Source organism: Stegostoma tigrinum, chromosome 47 (assembly GCF_030684315.1).
Source record: "Stegostoma tigrinum isolate sSteTig4 chromosome 47, sSteTig4.hap1, whole genome shotgun sequence".
NCBI lineage: Eukaryota > Metazoa > Chordata > Chondrichthyes > Orectolobiformes > Stegostomatidae > Stegostoma > Stegostoma tigrinum.
In genome coordinates, this window is record NC_081400.1 from 3,016,765 (window position 1) to 3,040,646 (window position 23,882).

The 23,882-nt window shown below is 52.2% G+C and overlaps 1 protein-coding gene across 1 annotated transcript in view; it reads left to right on the forward strand.

Annotated features, from left to right (window-relative positions):
* The first annotated feature begins 15,185 nt into the window (after nt 1-15,185).
* Nucleotides 15,186-23,882, forward strand: part of LOC125449732 (uncharacterized) — a 31,135-nt gene continuing 22,438 nt past the window's right edge. The window contains exons 1-4 of the mRNA XM_059642974.1: nt 15,186-15,202; nt 15,318-15,546; nt 20,373-20,487; nt 21,565-21,635. Of these exons, the coding sequence (XP_059498957.1) occupies nt 15,186-15,202; nt 15,318-15,546; nt 20,373-20,487; nt 21,565-21,635 (432 nt within the window). The remainder of the gene's footprint in view (nt 15,203-15,317; nt 15,547-20,372; nt 20,488-21,564; nt 21,636-23,882) is intronic.

A 23,882-nucleotide genomic window follows, 5' to 3' on the forward strand; every position in this document is an offset into this window, starting at 1 on the left:
TATGTGTGTTTGGTTACCCTGTGTCACACCTCACTGTAGGTATAACACCTGCCGGTCGCTATGTACAGGGAGGGCCAGACCCTATTATAGTGGCAGCATCACCTTCCCCCCACCCCCACTCTTCAACACCCACCACACACCCTCACACACCTCACTCTTCGCCCACACTTCTCTCTCTCCCACTCACTCTTGCCCACTCTCCCCCAAATCCCTCAATCTCCCACTCTCTCAGCCTTCCTCCCCTCACCCTCCTACTCAATCTCCCCCACAGCCCTCACTCTCCCCCAACTCCTTACTGTCTCACCATCACTAGTCCCCCCGACCTCTCACTCTCCCACTCTTCCCCCTTACTCTCCCCCACGCCCCTCACTCTCCCACTGTCTCCCCCTCACTCTCCCACTCTGTCTCCCTCTCATCTGCCACATCCCTCACTCCCCTATTCACTCCCCCACACTCCTCACTCTTTATTGCACTCTCCCCCACACCTGTTATTCTCCCCCTCACTCCCCCCTCACTCTCTCCCACACACCTCACTGTCCCCACAGTCTCTCCCCTTCACTCTCCCGCACACCCCCACTCTCCCACACACTCTCCCCCTCACTCTCCCCTACAACCCTCACTCCCCCCTTCACTCTCCCCTACACCCTCCCACACTTACTTCAATCTCCCCCACACTCTTCAACCTCCCACTCCCCACCTCGCTCTCCCCGTCACTCTCCCTCTCACTCCCCCACACCCTCAATCTCCCCACCTCCTCACTCTCTCCCATTCTCCCCCACTTTCCCTTACTGCCCTCACTCTTCCCCCAACGTCCTGCAATCTCCTGCGCTCACTCTCCCAAACTCGCTCTCCGGTCACTCTCCCAAACACCACTAAACCCTACTGTACCCTCACTCTTAGATACAGAGTAAAGCTCCCTCTACACTGTCCCCCATCAAAACATTCCCAAATCAGGGACAGCACAGGGTTAGATACAGAGTAACGCTCCCACTGAATCTATGTTGTTTAAATGTGGATTGGGTTTGGGTGGACTGGAATAGGGGCTAATGATGTAGAGAGAGCTTTACTCAGTCCACTGTACCCCTCACTCTCCCCCTCATATCCCACTCTCCCTCAATCTCCCCCATACTCTCTGCCTTACTCTCCCCCTCACGCTCCCTTACCCCTGCCCACACCATCAAATCTCCTCACTCTCTCCCACACTCGCTCCCACTGCCCCTCATGACCCCACTGTCCCCACTCCATCAGTCTCTCTCTGACAACATCTCACACGCCTCCACTCATCCCTCTGAATTCCCTCACATCACCTCACTCCCATATCAGAATATTCTCAGGAATATCTCCCCCTCAGAACTACCCAGTGCCCCACCATTGCTTCTCAAACCTCATCATGCACCTTCGCACCCCTCTCCTGGCTTTACATAGAACAGTACAGCCTAGTACAGGCCCTTCTGCCCACGATGTTATGCTGACTTATTATCCGACTAAGATCAAACTACCCTGCATGCCCTACATTATACTGTTGTCCATGAGCCTATCCAAGAGTCACCTAAAAGTCCATAAACTTTCTTCCCTACACTCCCCCTCCCCGCTACATACCACCCCACCCCCACCCATTCCACACTTGACCCTCACACTGCACTATGCACACTCCTTCCTTTGCCTCCTGACATTCATCACTCGATGGCATGTGCCATCGCACACAACAGAGTCACTCACTCACCACCACAGCCTTTTTTCCCCTCTTGACCACCACCAGTAACCTCTCGCACGGCCAAGCAAATATTTAGGTGTCCGTCCCATTAAACCACACAGGGGCTCAGTTTTTTTTCAATGTGACTCAAACCAGCTGGGACTGGGCAGAAAAATACTGCATTTATTTAGTGTAATTTCTGATCTCTGGAGAGTGCAGGGCTCTTCCCGCTGAAGAGCAACTGGCACTGAACTGTAATTCAGGAGGTGATGAGAATAAATCCCCATCAGCCCTTCATTCTCTCCCCCAAGACTTTATACCTCCGTGTGGCACGCTTGAGGTGGGGGGGGCACATGTGTGTGTGTGAGTGAGTGTATGTGTATGAGTGTTTGAGTGTGTGTGTGTGTGTGTTTGAGTGTGTATGAGTGAATGTGTGTGTGAGTATGAGTTTGAGTGTGTGTGTATATGTGAATGTGAGTGTGCATGAGTGTATGTCTGTATGTGTGAGTGTGAATGTGTATGAGTGAGCATGTGTGTATGAGTGTGTGTGTGTATGTGAATGCAAGTGTGCATGAGTGTATGTCTGTGTGTGTGTATGAGTGAGCATGCGTGTCTGTGTGTATGAGTGTGTGTGTGTGTATGAGTGAGCATGTGTGTGTGTGTATGAGTGTGTGTGTGTGTGTGTGTATGTGTGTGTGTGTCAGTGTGAGAGAGAGTGTGTGTGTGTATGAGTGAGCATGTGTGTGTGTGTGTGTGTATGTATGTGTGTGTGTCAGTGTCAGTGTGAGAGAGAGTGTGTGTGTGTATGAGTGAGCATGTGTGTGTGTGTGTGTGTGTATGTATGTGTGTGTGTCAGTGTCAGTGTGAGAGAGAGTGTGCGTGTGTATGAGTGTTGTTGATGTGCCTCAGCCTAAAGCCCTGCTGGGGGGTACAGGCCAGTTGAGCAGACTGGGCCTCACAGCAATGTTCTCAGACACCATGTCCGGATCGATGATGTAGTCCGGACGCCATGGTTTCCGGATCGTCATTCCAACCGACTCTGTGTTCCTGCAAAACACAGTTCAGACGTTGCAACTTGGTGACTCCAACAACCATAAACCCTCAGGGGAAACAGGATAGACGCGCTTAGCGGAGAAATCAATAGAGGGATACATCACTGGGCTGCACTGGAGAGGGTCTTGGGATGATGTGAAGTGGATAAAGGATCCCCTGGTCACACGAGTAGGTCAGAGGCTGGGAATGCTGCAGCTAGTACCACACCTCCCGGCTCCTTCCCATCCTCAAAGCCTGTCCCACCTTCGACAAGAATCCCTACAGTGCAGGAAGCAGGCCATTGGGTCCTTCAAGTCTGTGCCAAGCCTCTGAACAGCATCCCACCCTAAGATGTAGACCCACATTTACTTAGGCTTTATCCACCCTAACCCGCACATCCCTGGGCACTACAGGACAATTTAGCACGGCCAATCCACCCTAACCCGCACATCGCTGGGCACTACGGGACAATTTAGCACGGCCAATCCACCCTAACCCGCACATCCCTGTGCACTACGGGACAATTTAGCACGGCCAATCCACCCTAACCCACACATCCCTGGGCACTACGGGACAATTTAGCACGGCAATCTACCCTAACTCGCACATCGCTGGGGACTACGGAACAATTTAGCACGGCCAATCCCCCCTAACCGGCACATCCCTGGGCACTACGGGACAATTTAGCACGGCCAATCCACCCTAACCCGCACATCCCTGGGCACTACGGGACAATTTAGCACGGCCAATCCACCCTAACCCACACGTCCCTGGACTGTGGGTAGAAACCGGAGCACCTGGAGGAAACCCACGCAGACACGGGGGGAGAATGTGCAAACAGACAGTCGCCCGAGGGTGGGATTGAACCTGTGCCCTGGTGCTGTGAGGCAGCACTGCTAACCGCTGAGCCCCTGTGCCACGCAGAAATAAGTCAGGAGTTGTCTGCAGTCACGTCCACACACAGCATAACATGGACAATATCCAGGCTTGGGCTGACAATCGACACGTTACACTTGCGGCACAGAAATGCCACTTAAGTGAATATCTCCAACAGGAATTCCACTGCCTCACCACCGCTGAATCCGCGAACCCCCCCCCCCCCAACCATCACATCGACCACCACTATCAATCTCCTCGGGGTTACCATTGACCAGCCATGTGGTGACAACAGCAGTTCAGAGGCTGGGAATGCTACAGCGAGTAACTCACCTGCTGACTGCCCCCCACCTCCAAAGCCTTGTCCCATCATGGACAAGGCACAAGCCAGGAGTGTCAGGGAATACCACCCACACCCCCCTTTCCCCTGGCAGCTCCAACAACACTCGAGAAGCTTGACGCTGTCAGGGACAAGGCACCACATCCAATCTCCATCACTGATGCCCAGAAGCAGCAGTGTGTTACCGTCTACAAGATATACTTGTTATGGGCCAGACCAGAGCCCCTCAAAATGTTTTAAGTAGGTAGCCTAGATCCTAACTTTTTCTTATTTTTAAGGCTAATGTAGCGTACCATGTTATTGATGCAATTCGATTGGTTGACGTTAAGCAAAAGACTATCGTTAAAATATAACCAGAGAAAGAGGAATTTAGAATAACATAACTCTAGTGGAAAACCTAACAGAATAATGGATACAATAATTATCACTAATGAGCTGTTCCAGTATAGTCACGTCCCAAAAACACACCCTTTGGCAAAAAAAAGGCAAACTCAGAAAACAGATTTTGTCTCATGCGCAATCCAGCAGCCTAGAAAGGGACCTCCCCGGGTTTTGGTTGTAATCGAGAGAGGGGGAAAAATAGCGTCCAATTCTTCACAACAGCAACTGCTTAGAGCTAAACCTGAAAACTAAAAATCCTGAACAAAAACAAAAGTCGCTGGAAAAGCTCAGCAGGCCTGGCAGGGTCACAGATGAGCTGCTGAGCTTTTCCAGCAACTTTGTTTTTGTTCCTGATTTACAGCATCCGCAGTCATTTTGGTTTTTAACTAAAAACCCTGATTCTGAGAGGTCTGGCAACACACAGCACAGCCACTTCTTATTGTTCCAACTTCTAAAAAAATACCCCAAGGCTCTCCTCGACAGCTCGGCACTTCTGCCTTACAATGTCTCTTCAAAAGAAAAAAAATCAACACAAATGAACCTCTTAAAGCCACACAGGATCAGCTCGGCAAGGCTCCTTAGACAGCCCCATCTGAAAACCCAAACCATCTCCCCCATCAGAAGGACAAAGGCAGAGTTACACCCATTGTAAGTTCTCCCCAAGACATCCACCATCCTGACCCAGAAATATATCTGTGTTCCTTCAGACACCTTCAGTGTCGCTGGGTCAGAATCCTTAAATTCTCACCCTCACGGCATTGTGGGGTGTCCCTGTACCATACAAACTGCAGGGGTGGGAAAGGAAGCTCACCATCATCATCTCAGCAGGCAATTGGAATGGGCAATAAATGCTGGCCCAGCGAGAGACACTCATGAATGAGTTAAAAAAAACCACCAAGCTGTGGTCCAAATGACTTGCTGTAAATTCTGTGTAACCTCTTCCATTTGTATAGCGCTTTTACAGTGTTAAAAACGTCCCAGTGTGTGTCACAGGTGCGTTAGCAAATAAATATTTAATGCTGTGTCTCGAGGAGGTGCCAGCAAGAGGTGACTGAAACCTGGGTCAAGGTAGAGGGTTCGGGGAGGGACATAGAGAGACATGGCAAGGCATGATGGAAATCATAGTTAACGTTTTGTTCAGAACTGAGGAAGGGTCACCGGACCCAAATGTTAACTTTGATCTTCTTCTCACACAGATGCTGCCAGACCTGCTGAGCTTTTCCAGCAACTTTCTGTTTCTCCTCCTGATTTACAGCATCTGCAGTTCTTTCAGTTTTTGTAATGCAACCTGCTTCCTGCAGAGAATGAGACCATTCAGCCCCATAGGGGCTAGCTCTCTGCAGCTCATCCTCACTACACCCCCACTCTGCCACCATCTCCCTACTTTGAGAAGGGAAGGCTAAGGGAAGATTTCCTTCCCTACAGGGCCATGAGTGAATCTGATGGAGCAGATCAGCCATGACTTTTATTGAATGATGCAGCAGGCTGAATGGCCTAGCCCATTCCTAACCGTTTCGTATAGACTTGTGGCATCATAGATGAAGATAAAGGAACAGAACTGGTCCTTCTGATCCATCAAGTCAGCTCCACCATTTGATCCCGGCTGATATGTTTTCTCAACCCCATTCTTCCCAAAGCCCTTACCAACCAATAAATCCTCTATCTCTGTCTTAAATGCTCTCCATGACATGGCCTTCACAGCACTCTGTTCACAGATCTCTGGATGAAGATTCCCCCTCATCTCAGTTCTAAAGGGCCATCCCTTCACTCTGAGGCTGTGTCCTTGGGTCCTAGTCTCTCTTACTACTGAAAACATCTCCGCGTCAACTCCATCCAGCCCTCTCGGTATTCTGTAAGTTTCCATCAGATCTCCCTTCTAAACTTTCTCGAGTTTTCCCTGGAGCGTTGGAGGCTGAGAGGTGACCCTATAGAGGTTTATACAATCATGAGGGGCATGGATAGGGGGAATAGCCAAGGTCTTTTCCCCAGGGTGGGGGAGTCCAAAACTAGAGGTGAGAGGGGAAAGATTTAAAAGGGACCTGAGGGGCAACTTTTTCACACAGAGGGTAGTGCGTGTGTGGAACGAGCTGCCAGAGGAAGTGGTGGGGGCTGGTACAGTTACAGCATTTAAAAGGCATTGGGATGGGGGCATGGATAGGAAGGGTGTAGAGGGACATGGGCCAAACGCTGGCAAATGGGGCTAGATTAATGTAGGATATCTGGGTCAGCATGGATGAGTTGGACCAAAGATTCTGTGCTGTACACTTCTCTGAGCACAGACCCAGAGCCCTCAACTGCTTCCCAATAAGACAAGCCCTTCATCCCTGGGATCATTCGTGTGAACCTCCTGCAGAGTCCCTCCAGGGCCAGCCCATCTTTTGTTAGATACGAGGCCCAAAACCGCCCAAAATATTCCAAATGCCATCGGAGGGGAGGTTTACACAGCCACAAGCAGTGCATCTCTGATCTTCTAAATTTCTTGAAACGAGTGCCAACATTTCCCTTCCCCCCCGCCGACTGATCCTGCACGTTAACCTTAAGAGGGTGGACGCTGCGATTGGCTACCTACTCAAAAATCGTACGAACAGCTTGATTGGGTCCCACGCTGGGATCAACTGGAGGGTTTGACAGGGTGAGTCGCAGTTGGCTCTCGAAAGTTTCCTTTCCAGCTGTCACCTTTCCCAGAAACCTGGCGACGCAGCGCTTCTCTGCAGGGAATGGCGACGGAAGTTGGGGGAAAAGTGAGAAATCAAGGTGTGGATCAGCAATCCCCGTTTACGGATTCCACAAGAATTTACAGCTGTGGGGGAGCCTCGGGGATAAGGAGAAATGCGAGCTGCTCGACAGAGAAGGGCACTGGGCCGCGTGAGGGGCTAATGAGGGACGGGAGCCCACCACCAAGTTGAAGAGGTCAGTTTTGGAAGAAGGCAGAGAGTGGTAGAGGTTAGGGAGATCAGCATCACACCTCAACCCTCACACACACAGACACAGACACACTCTCACACTCACACACCCACACGCGCGCACGGCCACGCGCACGCACACGCACACACGTACACGCACAGGCGAACACACGCACGCACACACACACACGCATGCACACTCACACACACACACGCACGCGCACGCACACACTCACACACACACTGTGGCATGTTCTGACGATGGGGGAGTGATGGGAAGCAGGGTGGAACAAAAGGTGGAATCAGAGGGGTGCAGAGGTGTTGGTGGGTGGTGGGGATGGAGGGTGGTGGGGTTGGAGGGGGTGGGGCTGGAAGATAGTTGTGCTGGAGGGTGGTGAGACAGGAGGGTGGTGGAACAGGAGTGGGGGGTGAGGCAGGACAGGCGTGGGGCTGGAGGGTGGTGGGATGGGAGGGTGGTGGGGACGGGAGGATAAGGACAGGACATGGAGGAGAGTGTTTGTCAGTGAGTGTTGGCCAGCGATGGGGTGGTAGGGGAAAGGGACTCAGTGGGAGATGGAGGGGGGGGGGGGCTGATGGTGTGGGGGCTGAACATTTTGGATTAGTTCAGGTTTAAGGAGACACAGTGTGTAACAACGTGTGTATGAGAGAGAGAGTGTGTGTGCATGTGTGTGTGTGTGTGTGTGTGTTTGTGTGTGAGAGAGAGAGAGAGTGTATTGGTGTGTGTGAGAGTGTTGTGAGAGTGTGTGTGTGAGAGAGTGTGTGTGTGTGTGTGTGTGTGTGTGTTGAGAGAGAGAGAGTGTGAAAGAGAATGAGTATGTGTGCGAGAGAGTGCGTTGTTATGTATGTGTATGTATGTGTGTGTGTGTCTGTGTGTGTGTGTCTGTGTGTGGGAGAGAGTGTGTGTGTGTCTGTGTGTGGGAGAGAGTGTGTGTGTGTGTGTATGTGAGAGTGTGTGTGAGAGAGACGGCGTGTGTGTGTGAGAGAGAGAGAGTGTGTTGTTGTAAGAATGTGTGTGTGTGTGTGTGTGTGTGTGAGAGTGTGTGTGTGCGAGAGAGTGTGTGTGTGTATGTGTGAGATAGAGTGAGCATTTGCGAGAGTGTGTGAGAGAGAGTGTCTGTGTTTGAGAGAGAGTGTGTGAGAGAGAGTGTGTGCGCGATAGTCAGTGTGTGAGAAAGAATGTTTGTACATGAGAGAGAGTGAGTATGTGAGACAGTGTGTGAGAGTGTGAGAGAGTGGGTGAGTGTATGAGAGTGTGCATGCGAGAGACAGTAAGTGTGATGGAGAGAATGAGCGTGAGGGAGAGAGTGTGTCAGAGAAGGTGTGAGAGAGTGTGTGTGTGTGTGTGTGTGTGTGTGTGTGAGAGAAGGTGTGAGAAAGAGAATGTGAGAGAGAATGAGTGTGTGAGAGAGTGAGTGAGAGAGAGAGTGAGAGTGTGACAGAGAGTGAGAGAGAGTGAGTGTGACAGAGAGAGTGAGTGTGTGAGAGTGTCAGACGATAACCTGTGAGGGGACAGAGGGTGGTGAGTAGGGTTGGGAAGAGTACAGGCTTGATGGTTGGGGTCCTGTAGTGGAACACGACCGAGGGTCTCTCCATAGGTGAGTGTGGGGGGTTGGGGGAGACCCCGGTGGGGAGCAAGGGGCAGGGGGAGATGGTCTGATTGTAATAATGGCCTTACCATGATCGGATGCTCCTGTGCACCACTGATGGAAGCTGCAGTCTGTAATGTTGTGCCAGTTAAAGATGTAGCTACACTCTGACTGGGGCAGAGAGCTGGGAGTGACGGCTGCTTCTACAACTGTCCCCTGGGTGGCACAGTCGGAGGGGGTGTCGGAGGGTCTCTCACACCCCCTGGTTCTATGCCGCTTGGCGCTGCACTTCTGTGGCATCTCTCAGGCTCGCCGCGCACTGATGGGCAATCCTCACGGTCGAATAGCCTCAAGTTCACTGAAGTCTCAGTCCCTGGGGTGTCATGTGACCACCCCACCACCTTTCAGCCAATCACAGCCTCTCCTTGTGAGGTCACATGCCCCCTGCCATCATGTCCTCACAATGGCTCCATCGTCACCTTTCAAATCAGACCCTCAATTACCCCCTTAGTGACCCCCTCAATTACCCCTTTATACCTTCTTCAATTACCCCCTTAGTGACCCCCTCAATTACCCCTTAATACCTTCTTCAATTACCCCCTTAGTGACCCCCTCAATTACCCCTTTATACCTCCCTCAATTACCCCCTTAGTGACCCCCTCAATTACCCCTTAATACCTTCTTCAATTACCCCCTTAGTGATCCCCTCAATTAACCCTTTATACCTCCCTTAATTACCCCCTTAGTGACCCCCTCAATTACCCCTTTATACCTCCCTCAATTACCCCCTTAGTGACCCCCTCAATTACCCCTTTATACCTCCCTCAATTACCCCCTTAGTGACCCCCTCAATTACCCCTTAATACCTCCCTCAATTACCCCCTTAGTGACCCCCTCAATTACCCCTTAATACCTTCTTCAATTACCCCCTTAGTGACCCCCTCAATTAACCCTTTATACCTTCTTCAATTACCCCCTTAGTGACCCCCTCAATTACCCCTTAATACCTCCCTCAATTACCCCCTTAGTGACCCCCTCAATTACCCCTTAATACCTTCTTCAATTACCCCCTTAGTGACCCCCTCAATTACCCCTTTATACCTCCCTTAATTACCCCCTTAGTGACCCCCTCAATTAACCCTTTATACCTCCCTCAATTACCCCCTTAGTGACCCCCTCAATTACCCCTTAATACCTCCCTCAATTACCCCCTTAGTGACCCCCTCAATTACCCCTTAATACCTCCCTTAATTACCCCCTTAGTGACCCCCTCAATTACTCTTTAATATCTCTCTCAATTACCCCCTTAGTGACCCCCTCAATTACCCCTTTAAACCTTCTTCAATTACCCCTTTAATGACTCCCTTAATTACCCCCTTAATTACCACCTTAGTGACTCCCTTAATTACCCCTTTAGTGACCCCCTCAATTACCCCTTTATACCTTCTTCAATTACCCCTTTAATGACTCCCTTAATTACCCCCTTAGGTACCCCCTTAATTACTCCCTTAGTGACCCCCTCAATTACCCCTTTAAACCTTCTTCAATTACCCCTTTAGTGATCCCCTCAATTACTCCTTAATACCTCCCTCAATTGCCCCCTTGTGACCTCCTTATTTACCCCTTAATACCTCCCTCAATTGCTCCCTTAGTGACCCCCTCAATTACTCCATTAATGACCCCCTCAATTGCCCCCTTAATGACCCCTTCAATTACCCCCTTAGTGATTCCCTCAATTGCTCCCTTAGTGACCCCCTCAATTACCCCCTTGGAGACTCCGTCAATTAACCCCTTAATGACTTCATCAATTACCACCTCAATTACTCCCTCAATTGCCCCCTTGTGACCTCCTTATTTACCCCTTAATGACTCCCTCAATTACCCCCTTAGTGACTCCATTAATTACCCCTTGTAACCTCCTCAATTACCCCCTCAGTGATCCCTTCACTTACGTCCTTACCCACTTGTTGACCCTCTCAGTGGCCCCCTCAATTGCCACCCAGTGACTCTCTCAATTATCCCCTCAATGACCCCTCAATTGCCCCTCAATTACCCACCATGATCCCCTCAATTACTACTCCAGTTATCCATCAATTACCCCCTGGAGAGCTCCTCAATTACCTTCTCCTTTTCCATTGTAATTACTGCATCTGTTACCCCTCAATTACCCTCTCAGTGAGCACTCTGGCTGCTCCTCAGTTACCCACTCAATTACACCCTCAGTTACCACCTTAATTACCCCTCAGTTACCTCTGGATTACCCCTTCATTTACACCTGGATATTTTTTGCTCTAGTGCCCCTCAATTACTGTCTTGTTTGCCCTGTCTAATGTGCCCTCCGCTATACCCTCACTCTTTCACCCCTCATCTTCTCCATTCCTCCACCTAAGTTACTCCATTCGACCCGTCTATCACTGTCTCATCCCATCACACCAGCATTCCCACCCCCATTCCCTTTCATAATCCCCTCGCTTCCTCACCCCCCATCCTCTAACCATCTCACTCCCTCATCTCCTTAATCTCACATCATCCTTTGGCATGTAAATAAATATACACTCAGAGAGATATACAGCATGGAAACAGACCCTTCGGCCCAACTCGTCCATGCTGACCAGATATCCTAAATTAATCTAAATGGCCCATATCCCTCTAAACCCTTCCTACTCATGTACCCATCCAGATGCCTTTTCAATGCTGTAACTGTACCAGCCCCCACCCACTCCCTCTGGCAGCTCGTTCCATACACACCACCCTCTGTGTGAAAAAGTTGCCCCTCAGGTCCCTTTCCCCTCTCACCTTAAACCTATGTCCCTCTAGTTTTGAACTCCTCTACCTGGGGGGAAAAGACCTTGTCTATTGACCCCATCCATGCCCCTCATGAGGTTATAAACCTCTTGAAGGTCACCCACTCAACCTCTGACACTCCGGGGAAAACAACCCCAGCCTCTCCCTGTGGCTCAAACCCTCCGACATCTTTGTAAATCTTTTCTGAACCCTTTCACACCATCCTTCCTGTAGCGGGGAGACCGGGATCGAACACAATACTCCCAAAGTGGTCTAAAAGATTTGCTGTCTGGCAGAAAGCAGAGAGTGGGAACAAAAGGGTCTTCCTCAGGATGGCAGTTCCTCAAGGGTCAGTGTTGGGCCCACAACATTTCACTTTATACATTAATGATGTAGATGAAGGAACTGTGGCCATTCTGGCTAAGTTTGCAGGCAATACAAAGATAGGATGAGGGACAGGTAGTATTGAGGAGGTGGGGAGGCTGCAGAACGATTTGGGCAGGTGAGGAGAGTTGGCAAAGAAGTGGCAGGTGGAGTACAACGTTGGAAAGTGGGAGCTCTTTTGGTAAAAAGAATTACAGCATGGACTATTTTATAAATGGGGAGAAAATTCAGAAGTCTGAAGTGCAAAGAGCCTTTGGAGTTCTGGTCCAAGATTCTCTCAATGTAAACTTGCAGGTTGAGTCAGTAGTCTGGAAGACAAATGCAGTGTCGGCATTTATTGTGAGAGGACTTGAATATAAAAGCAGGGATGTACTACTGAGGCTTTCTAAGGCTCTGGTCAGGCCACATTTGGAGTATTGTGTGCGCTTTTGGGCCCCATATCTCAGGAAGAACGTACTGGCCCTGGAGCGGGTTCAGTGGAGGTTCACAAGAATGGTCCCGGAAATGAAAAGCTTAACATATGAGGAGTGTCTGAGGACTCTGGGACTATACTCATTGGAGCTTAGAAGGACGAAGGGGGGATCTAATTGAAACTTACAGAATGCTGAATGGCCTGGATGTTGGGAAGATGCTTCCATTGGTAGGAGATGCTAGGACCTGAGGGCACAGCCTTAGAGTGAAGGGAAGACCTTTTAGAGCAGAGATAAGGAGAAACTCCTTTGGCCAGAGAGTGGTGAATCTATGGAATTCACGACAACAGAAGGCAGTGGGGGCCAGGTCATTGAGTACATTTAAGACTGAGATAGATAAGTTGTTGATTATCGAGGGGATCAAGGGTTACAGGGAGAAAAGCAGGAGAATGGGGTTGAGTAACATATCTGCCACAATTGAATGGCGGAGCAGACGCGATGGGCCAAATGGCCTAATTTCTGCTCCTATGTCTTATGGTCGTATGGTCTAACCAATGTCCCATGCAGCTGCAACATGACCCTCCTAACTCCCTGTACTCAGTGCACTGACCAATAAAGGCGAGCGTCCCAAACACCTCCTTCACTGCCCGTCTAGCTGCAACTCCACTTTCAAGGAACTATGTACCTGCCCCCAAGGTCTCTTTGTTCAGCAACACTCCCCAGGACCTTACTGTTCAGTGTATAAGTTCTGCCCTGATTTGCCTTTTCAAAATGCAACCCCTCACATTTATATAAATTAAACTCCATCTGCCACTCCTTGGCCCATTGGCCCATCTGATCAAGGTCCCATTGCCCTCTCACCCTTTGCCCCTTCAGCTCCTTACCCACTGCACCCCTCCCTCAGCCCTTCATTTACCCAGCTTTCTCTAAAACCCTCCAATTTCTGAGCTCCCTCCCTCACCCTCTGGCCCTTTGAATCCCTCCCCTCAACTCCTCCATTCTCCTATCACCCCTGCCGTCTTCCTCCCTCCTTCATCATTGGCATCCTTCCAAACCAAGTACCCCCACATCCCCTCTCCCACTCCCCATTCATGCATAAGACTCTTAGATATAGGAGCAGAGTCTGCTCCACCATTCAGTCATGGCTGATATGTTACTCAACCCCGTTCTCCTGCCTTCTCTTTGTAACCCTTGACCTCCAATGAAGAGCCTCTCTATCTCTGTCTTAAAGACACTCAATGACAGGCCCTCCACAGCCCTCTGTTCCCCACCCTCTGCCTAAGAAATTCCTCCTCATCTCAGTTCAAAAGGGTCGTCCCTTCACTCTGAAGCTGCCCGCTCAGGTCCCAGTCTCGCCTACTCGTGGAAACATCTCCACATCCACTCTATCCAGATGTCCCAGTATTCTGTAAGTTTCAATCAGGTCTGCCCCTCCCCACCCTTCCAAACTCCCATCAAGCCTGACCCAAAGCCCTCAACCGCTCCTCGTATGATAAGGCCTTCATCCCCAGGATCATTCCTATAAACCTCTTCTGCACCCCTTCCAAGACCAGCACATCCTTCCACAGATACGGGGTCCAAAGCTGCTCTTAATATTCCAAACGTGATCTGGAGCAGATCCTGACACTGCCCCAGCAGTACATCCCTGTTCCTCCAACTCTCTCGAAATGAATGGCAACATTGCATTTGTCTTCCTAACCACCGACTGAGCCTGCACGTTAACCTGAAGAGATTCCTGAACCAGGATTCCCAAGTCCCTTTTGTGCTTCGGATTTCTCAAGCCTTTTTCTCATTTAGAAAACTGTCCAAGCCTCAATTCATGACAGACAGTCAGCGCTGAGGGAGTGGGCACTGTCGGAAGGTCAGTGCTGAGGGAGCGGGCGCTGTCGGAGGGTCAGCGTTGAGGGAGTGGGCACTGTCAGAGGGTCAGTGTTGAGGGAGCGGGAGCTGTCGGAGGGTCAGTGCTGAGGGAGTGGGCACTGTCGGAAGGTCAGTGCTGAGGGAGCGGGCACTGTCAGAGGGTCAGCGTTGAGGGAGCGGGAGCTGTCGGAGGGTCGGTGCTGAGGGAGCGGGCACTGTCAGAGGGTCAGCGTTGAGGGAGCGGGAGCTGTCGGAGGGTCAGTGCTGAGGGAGTGGGCACTGTCGGAGGGTCAGCGCTGAGGGAGTGGGCGCAGTTGGAGGGTCAGCGCTGAGGGAGTGGGCACTGTCGGAGGGTTGGCGGGTGCTGCACCGCCTGAGGTGCACGGCCTGATGAGACAGATGAGCATCCTTCCTCTGTGACCGCGCACCCCCCCATCCACCCTGGTGTTCAGGACACTGTAGGAGAGTGTGCCATCGACTCTGTAACCGTGGCGCAATACCAGGGAGAGAGAGAGAGAGAGAGAGAGAGAGAGAGGCTGGGCGGGGGTGGAGGGAGGAGAAATCAGAGGATTAAGCGCCATCAGTCACGCTAGGTTGTAAACTGAAGCGCCCAGATTGGGTTGTGCCAGTCTCCCTGGTGCCCTGTAGCCTGAACTGAGGACCTTTTGCGGCTTTGGAAGAGTGGCATGCTGGCCCGAAGGAACACTGTGAAAGCAAGACTGCTCTGCCCATCTAACCCATACCAATCAAGTCACGGCCAGGTCTCTGAGGTTGGGATTTGACTGCGTCCTCAGTTGCCTTGCACCTGAACCCAGCCCTGTCTCTCTGTCCTGAGGATTAAAAACAGATCTGTCGTTATAATTAAATTACCTCAATGAAAGGGGAAAGAAAACCCATAGAACAAATGGCATCGAGATGAAAATGTTGTTTGGGTAGCTATAGAAACAAGGGGTTGAGCGCTGCTGGAGCCACTGGATTTCACAAAGACCAGAGTGAAACAGAATATAGCCCTACACCTTCCCAACCCCGTGCACTTCTATACCACAGATCACATTCCAGCCCTGCCCTCCCCGAACGGCTCCGCACCGGGGCGAATCGGTGTGTGTCAGAAGCCCCGGGGTCACAGAATTTACCGTCGCCAAGGGGAACGGGGCCTCCCAGCCCGCACCCTGGCGTCAGGCACTCGCTAAATAAAAAGGAGGAGCTCAGGCGCGGGGCACAGCAGGATCCCACGCAGTTGGAGAGAGTCCTGTCGGGGGAGCATTGGAGTGGGGAGGTGAGGTCAGTCTCTGAGACGCTGACGGACCCAGAAGCCTATCGCAGCTAAGACCCAGGTATCCCTCAACCTGGGAGTGTTTAATGGGGGCGGGGGGACAGTGTAGAGGGAACTTTACGCTCTATCGAACTCCGTGCTGTCCCTGTACCTGGGAGTGTTTGATGGGAACAGTGTGGAGGGAGCTTTACTCTGTATATAACCCGGTGCTGTCCTTCAATCTGGGAGCGTCTGATGGGGGCGGGGGCGGCCCAATGTTAAAGGAGCCTGCCCCCCTCCCTGCTGTGATCTGCTGACTGTATGCACCTCAGTGAACAAGAGGAGAGAATGTGCCCGAGACTGCGGTATCACCATCAGACACGGCAGGACCTTCAGCCCATCGAGACTGCCCTGCCTTTCCATAGCCGATCGGCTCATCCCCGACTCCCACTTTCCAGCCCCTTTTCCCCCATAGCTCTTCCTGGTTAAAAAAATCTATCTCAGACTGGGATGACCCAGCCTCGACTGACCTCCGCAATCAAGAATTCCTCATGTTCCCTCCCCTCAGGGAGAGAAGAAATTCCTCCATATCTCCATCTTCAGTGGGTGACCCCCTTATCCTGAGATGGTGTCCCTCTGGTTCCTAGACCCTCCCACACAAGGGGAGGGGGAAACATCCTCCACATGCCCCCCCCATCAATTCCCCCACCAGGGAATCCTGTCAGTTTCAAAAATAACACCTCTCATTCTTCCCGACCCTACTCAACCTCCCCCTCATCGGGCAGCCCCTCCGTCCCCGGGATCAGTCTTCTCCGGACCTCCCTCCACTCTATTTCTGCTTGGATACGGGGCCCCGAAGCTGTTCACAGTATTCCAGCTGGCGGGGGTGGGGGGGAGTTCTCTCGAACTCAAGGGGCTAAAATCTCGCTTGAGGGTACATAGCAGGGGGCCAGGATTTGTTTTTGGGAAGTGGAGTTCCTCATCTTTAACACACTGTTCTGTACTGAGTGGGGGGAGCATCAAGTTATTTCAAACTGGAAAAGGATTGGATTTTTGGAAAGAGAGGTGGGGTTTGGTGTATTTATATGGGAACTGGCTCTGGCATTAAACACATTAAAAACCACAGCACTCAAAATCAGTTTAAATTTCCGGCAACTGCTAGGGTCAGTTGGGGGTTGGTGGTGTGAGAGACCAGCTGGGGTTCGACTCTCACTGACCATCAAACCATCGCCCGCTCCCCCATCCCCTGCAAGACCGCAGCCCCTTGCTACGGCCTCCTGTCTCCTTCGGACTGCGCGCCGCCTAGGAGTGAGCCGTCAGAGACTCCAACGCGAAGCCTCCGCAGTCGAATGGCCGCACCGTGGAACCAGGTTTTCGAACTGGGGTGGGGTGGGAGGGGCGGTTGAGGGATTCTGAGGGGGGGGGGGGGCGCAGTCCGGAAAGTGGGGTTGGAACTGGCAGGTGGAGTGGCAGAGCGGGTACTGAGGGTCTCCCCTAAAGGCTAAAGTCTCACATTCAGAACTGATGTAGCGACACCCAGAGCTCTGTTCAACAGAGTTGCAGAATTTTGTCACAGCTAGAGAGAAAGAACGGCTAACATACATGAGGAGGACTCTCGGGGGGAGGGCTTCAGGTGCATAATTCCTTGAAGTTTGAGTCACAGGTAGACGGGGAGGGGGGTTTAAGGGGGCATTCAGCTCATTTGCCTTCACTGCTCAGACCTTTGGGTGTAGGAGTTGGGGACGTCATGTTGAGGTTGTACAGGGCGTTGGTGAGACCTCTTCTGGAGTGCTGTGTCCCGTTCTGTGATAGGAAGAGTACTATTGAACTGGGGAGGGCTCGGGTGCGATTTACGAGGATGTTGCCGGGTGTGGGGGGGTTTGAGTTATAAGGAGAGGCTGGGACTGTTTTCACTGGAGGGCGGGATGTTGAGGAATGAACTTTTTGAGGTTTATAAAACCTTGAGGGGTACAGACAGGGTGAATGGCGGGTGCCTTTTCCCCAGGGTGGGGCATTTCAAGACCCAGGAGCACATTTTTTTAATTTGTGAGGGGAAAGATTTAAAAGAAACACGAGGGGCAATGTTTTTACACAGAGGGTGGTTCCTGTGTGGAATGACCTTCCTGAGGAAGGGGTGGGTGTGGGTGCAGTTACAACATTTAAAAGACATTTGGATAAGTACAGGGATAGGAAAGGTTCAGAGGGATATGGGCCAGCAGCAGGGCAGGTGGGGTCAGCACGGACTGGTTCGGCCGAAGGGCCTGTTTCCATCCTGGACGACTCAATGCCTGCATCATTATGTTTTATTTGAGGATATAAAGGCTGTGCATCTGTTTATATTTCTATATTTTTGGCCATGGGCTGAACTGGAGAAAGTATTGAGGACTGCTTCTTTAGACAGCGAGGCACTTGATGTTCATTGTAAAAGTTACGCAGCTGCTTCCAGGCTCCTAGAGGTCTCAAGGGAAAGGCCCTTTGGTCCATCATGCCCTGTGCCAGTCACAAACGCTATTCTAATGCCATTTCCCAGCACTTAGCCCACAGACTTGGCATCGCAAGTGGACATGTTGGGAGGATTTGTGCCTCTAGCACCCCCTAACAGCTGCTGCCTATAATAAGTCAGAGACTTGGTAAGTTAGAGCCAGCCACTTTGTGGAGGAGAGAGACTGAGGAGAAGCAGGAACAGACACTCCCGAAGGAGCCCTGTGAAAGGGGGGGGTGGCATTGAACTGAGAGCTCAGTCTTTCCCTCCACCCGTAACACCAATGTTTTCCTTACCTGTTTGCGCCTTTCTGTATGGGTGTGCAGGGGCTTTAGAGCTTTTCTAACAGGGTCATAAGCTGATGGCTCGAACCTGTAGATAGAAAGTATTCAGTTGACCAACACTGGTCTTGTTAAGTTCAGAAACTTGGTTTTCTGTTTGCCTGGGTCTAAAAGGGCAGGTAAACCCGGGGAATTGTGCTTGCGTTAATAAACTCATCAGCTTGTGTGATGAATGGTGGGAGTAAGGGGGTTGGGTTGACGTTGCCTTATGGCTGTGACTATCACTGTCTCAGACAAGACACTCTCTGTTCGAGCCTTTTCACATTTTCTCATCTCGCCGACCCTGCGGGCTCTCGGCAAACCCAGGGTTTCTGACTGAGCTCCCTTCGTTGTCTTGAGCGACTCCGACCCTGCGACCGCACCCCACCAACCCTGAGCCTGAGCGTGTGAATCAGTTTCTGTCCCAGCACGGACGCTGCCGGACCCTGCTGTTGTAGGAGCGGATGCTGACCATTCAGCCCCTCCGAGCCTGTACCCGCCTTCAGAGGCCTGGTCTTGTGGCCCAGCTCCATAGACCTGTCTTTGGCCCTATCCCTTAGCTGAACAAAAAAATTTTATCTCCCAGATTTGTGATTAACTAATGAACAGTGTGTGGGAGAGAGTTCCAAACCTCTCCCCAGCCCTCTGTGTGTAGAAATGCTTCCTAACGTCTCTCCTGAGTGGTCTGGCCCTTACTCTCAGACCAGGCCGCCCGCCAGTTCCAGAATTTCCAACCCAGGGGAAATGGTTCATCTGTATCTCCCCTGTCTTTTCCTGCTCATATCTTGAAGACTTCAATCGGATCGCCCCTAAACCTTCTCAGTTCCAGAGGAAACAGGCCTAACTTGTATTATCACCCCTCAGAACGTAACCCCTGAAATCCAGAGATCATTCTTGTAAATCTTCTATGTTGTAGGCCCTGAAAAGTTGATCTGTCCTTCTGAGAGTGCAGTGCCCCGATCTGCTCCAAGTGGTGTCTAACCAGAGTTTTGTTTAACTGCAACGTAACGTCTGCATCCTTATATTTCCAGTCCTCTCCATATTAAAGCCAGTTTTCCATTAGCTATCTTAATTATTCTCTGTACCTGTTGGTGGAGTTTTAAAGATCTGTGCCCCTGAGCCCCAAAGTCCTGTTGGACATCCAGTGTAATTAACATCAAATCAAACTGGAAATTACCCTGATCAATCATAGAACGGTACAGCACGAGAACGGGCCATTCGGCCCACAGTGTTGTGCTGAACGTGATGCCAAATGAAACTAATCCCTTCCGCCTGCCCTTGGTCCATATCCCTCCATTCCTTGCATATCCATCTGTTTATCTAAAAGCCCCTTAAATGCCCCTAATGTACTTGCCCCCACCCCCTGGCAGCATGTTCCATACCCCTACCACCCTGTGTGTAAAAACACTTCCCCCTCTCACCTTAAATACATGCCCCGTAGACATTCCAACTCTGGGGAAAGACAATCTGACCATCACCCCTATCTGTGCATCCCATAATTTTACCGACTTCTGTCAAGTCTCCCCTCAGCCTCCAGAGAAAACGACCCGAGTTCTTCTCGCCTCCCCTTATCGCTCATACCCTGTAATGCGGGCAGCATCCTGGTAAACCTCTCCTACACCCTCTCCACACCCTTCCTGTAACGTGGGGACCAGAGCTGAACACGATGCTCTAAGTGCGGCCGAACCAAACTCTCATAAAGCTGTAACACAGCATCCTGACTCTTGTACTCCATTCCCCGACCAATAAAGGCAGGCGTCCCATACGCCCTCTTAACTGCCCTCCCTACTCGTGTGGGTAAAGGTTGAGTGAGGGACACTTTAAAAAATTCATTCACAAGACGAGCCTTAAACCATCTAGAAACTATCCTGGTCTAACTTCATCGTTCTGACTTGGATAACCTCACGCTGGCTGCAAACTGTACCAGCCACAGCATTGCCCATTCACTCCCTCCACCCATATTCCTTCGTGTGATGGTACACTGCTGCCTGCAATGCGGAGCATTTATTTTCGATGAATTCAGACCGGCTCCCGTCTCGTGCTTGCAGGGCTCACGGGAAACAGCAATAGGCAGTTGGCTTTCCATCGCACGGGCGAAGATGAAGATGATGCGAGGGCTCACAAGTTGCATTTCCCTCCTTATCTTGACTGCATCGTGCTCAGGTACAGACGCTAAAGGAAACGGGATTTTAGGGCGAGGGAGAGAGAGAGAGAGAGAGATGCGAGCAACCCAAAAGCAGGGGGCCGCGAGACGCAGTTCAGAAGGGAGGGTTTCGCAAATTGTCAGATATTTGCTGGCCCTGTTTATTTAATCTGCTCAAACACCTCCCCCATCGAAACTCCTTCGCTTCCATCTGCTCTGTGAGGACAGTTACCAGGCGCTGAAGCGGGACCTGGGCATGCCTGCCACTTACTGCCAATCCCCAGTTGCCCCTTGAGAAGGTGGCATACTGGAAACGCTGCGGTGCTCCATGTTGGGGGGGGGTGGTAGTGTTAGGAACACAGTGCCCCTTAGGGAGGGAGTTCCAGAATTCAGACCCTGAAGGAACGGCCAACATATTTCCAACTGGGGACGGGGAGCAGCTAGGAAGTGGGGTGGGGGGGGGGATATGTTCCCATGTATCCGCTACGCCTTGCTATTCCAGATGGAAAAGTCTGGAAGGTGCCTCGGCTGCAGTGCATCCTGTAGACGGTACACACTGCTGCGACTGAGCGTCGGTGGCAGAGGGAGTAGGGTGCTCATGGATGTGGGGAGTCGGGGGGGGGGGCGGGGTGCGGTGTCTGCTTTGTCCCTGGACGGTGTCGAGCTTCTCATGTCGGAGCTGCCCCCCACCCCCATCCAGGGCAAGTGGGGGTGTGGTATTCCCTCAGCCTCCTGCCTTGTCAATGGTGGCTCAGGCTTTGTCAGGACGGGAGTTACTCGCTGCAGGATTCCCAGCTTTTTGCTGGCAGCTTCCGCACTTTGAAGACCTCGGGGAGACGATGAAAGGGGGCGGGAGGTAATCAGAAGGTGGGTGGAGGCTGTGCAACTCTTGGTCAGGCACAACAGCGCCGCCACTGGAGGGAGGGCGGGATTACAGCGTGACACGTTTACATGGGAAGTTTCCACCATAAATATTAGCAGTGCAAAACAATGGCCAATCTCCAAAGGCAAAGATGAGGAATCATTTTATTCGGGACTGGGTGGAAATTTAATTCTCTCGGAGGAGCCTGCATTTCGTTAACCCTTTCTCATGGCAGGTTATCCAAAGGAATGCTTTGTGAATTTCTACAATTCAACAGAACCAGCAAGAGCGATGGCGAAACTGGTGGTAAGATTTCACATCAGCTCCTTGTCTCGTCTCCGCAATATTACTGTGAACACAGAGCTTGGAGTCTGCCATCCTGAATCGGGCAGACTGGGGGCAAAGACCTTTCAGAATAGAGAATGCTGTTTGGGAATACTATCGGGAGCCAAAGGGAATGATTCAGCCAGGGGGAGGGCTGTCCTGCATCTGTATCCTGTCGAAACTTAAATTGTTCAAATATCAGGGCCATGGGGAGAGAGCGGGGCAGTGGGATTAGTTTGGGGATTGATACGGGGCTATGGGGGGAGAGGGGGCAGTGGGATTAGTTTAGGGATTGATACAAGGCTATGGAGGAAGAGTGGGGCAGTGGGATTAGTTTGGGGATGGACATGGGGCTATGGGGGGGAGAGCGGAGCAGTGGCATTAGTTTGGGGAGGGATACGGGGCTATGGGGGGAGAGTAGGGCAGTGGGATTAGTTTGGGGATGGATACGGGGCTATGGGGGGAGAGACCAGGGCAGTGGGATTAGTTTGGGGATTGATACGGGGCTATGGGGGGGAGAGCGGGGCAGTGGGATTAGTTTGGGGATGGATACGGGGCTATGGGAGGAGAGCGGGGCAGTGGGATTAGTTTAGGGATGGATAGGGGGCTATTGGGGGGAGAGAGTGGGGCATTGGGATTAGTTTGGGGATGGATACAGGGCTATGGGGGTGGAGTGGGGCAGTGGGATTAGTTTGGGGATGGATACAGGGCTATGGGGGGAGTGAGCGGGGCAGTGGGATTAGTTTGGGGATGGATATGGGGCTATGGGGGGAGAGAGCATGGCAGTGGGATTAGTTTGGGGATGGATACGGGGCGATGGGGGAGTGAGCGGGGCAGGGGGATTAGTTTTTGGATGGATACGGGGCGATGGGGGAGTGAGCGGGGCAGGGGGATTAGTTTGGATGGATACGGGGCGATGGGGGAGTGAGCGGGGCAGGGGGATTAGTTTGGGGATGGATGCGGGGCGATGGGGGAGTGAGCGGGGCAGGGGGATTAGTTTGGGGATGGATACGGGGCGATGGGGGAGTGAGCGGGGCAGGGGGATTAGTTTGGGGATGGATACGGGGCGATGGGGGAGTGAGCGGGGCAGGGGGATTAGTTTGGGGATGGATACGGGGCGATGGGGGAGTGAGCGGGGCAGGGGGATTAGTTTGGGGATGGATACGGGGCGATGGGGGAGTGAGCGGGGCAGGGGGATTAGTTTGGGGATGGATACGGGGCGATGGGGGAGTGAGCGGGGCAGGGGGATTAGTTTGGGGATGGATACGGGGCGATGGGGGAGTGAGCGGGGCAGGGGGATTAGTTTGGGGATGGATACGGGGCGATGGGGGAGTGAGCGGGGCAGGGGGATTAGTTTGGGGATGGATACGGGGTGATGGGGGAGTGAGCGGGGCAGGGGGATTAGTTTGGGGATGGATACGGGGCGATGGGGGAGTGAGCGGGGCAGTGGGATTAGTTTTTGGATGGATACGGGGCGATGGGGGAGTGAGCGGGGCAGGGGGATTAGTTTGGATGGATACGGGGCGATGGGGGAGTGAGCGGGGCAGGGGGATTAGTTTGGGGATGGATACGGGGCGATGGGGGAGTGAGCGGGGCAGTGGGATTAGTTTTTGGATGGATACGGGGCGATGGGGGAGTGAGCGGGGCAGGGGGATTAGTTTGGATGGATACGGGGCGATGGGGGAGTGAGCGGGGCAGGGGGATTAGTTTGGGGATGGATACGGGGCGATGGGGGAGTGAGCGGGGCAGGGGGATTAGTTTGGGGATGGATACGGGGCGATGGGGGAGTGAGCGGGGCAGGGGGATTAGTTTGGGGATGGATACGGGGCGATGGGGGAGTGAGCGGGGCAGGGGGATTAGTTTGGGGATGGATACGGGGCGATGGGGGAGTGAGCGGGGCAGGGGGATTAGTTTGGGGATGGATACGGGGCGATGGGGGAGTGAGCGGGGCAGGGGGATTAGTTTGGGGATGGATACGGGGCGATGGGGGAGTGAGCGGGGCAGGGGGATTAGTTTGGATGGATACGGGGCGATGGGGGAGTGAGCGGGGCAGGGGGATTAGTTTGGGGATGGATACGGGGCGATGGGGGAGTGAGCGGGGCAGGGGGATTAGTTTGGGGATGGATACGGGGCGATGGGGGAGTGAGCGGGGCAGGGGGATTAGTTTGGGGATGGATACGGGGCGATGGGGGAGTGAGCGGGGCAGGGGGATTAGTTTGGGGATGGATA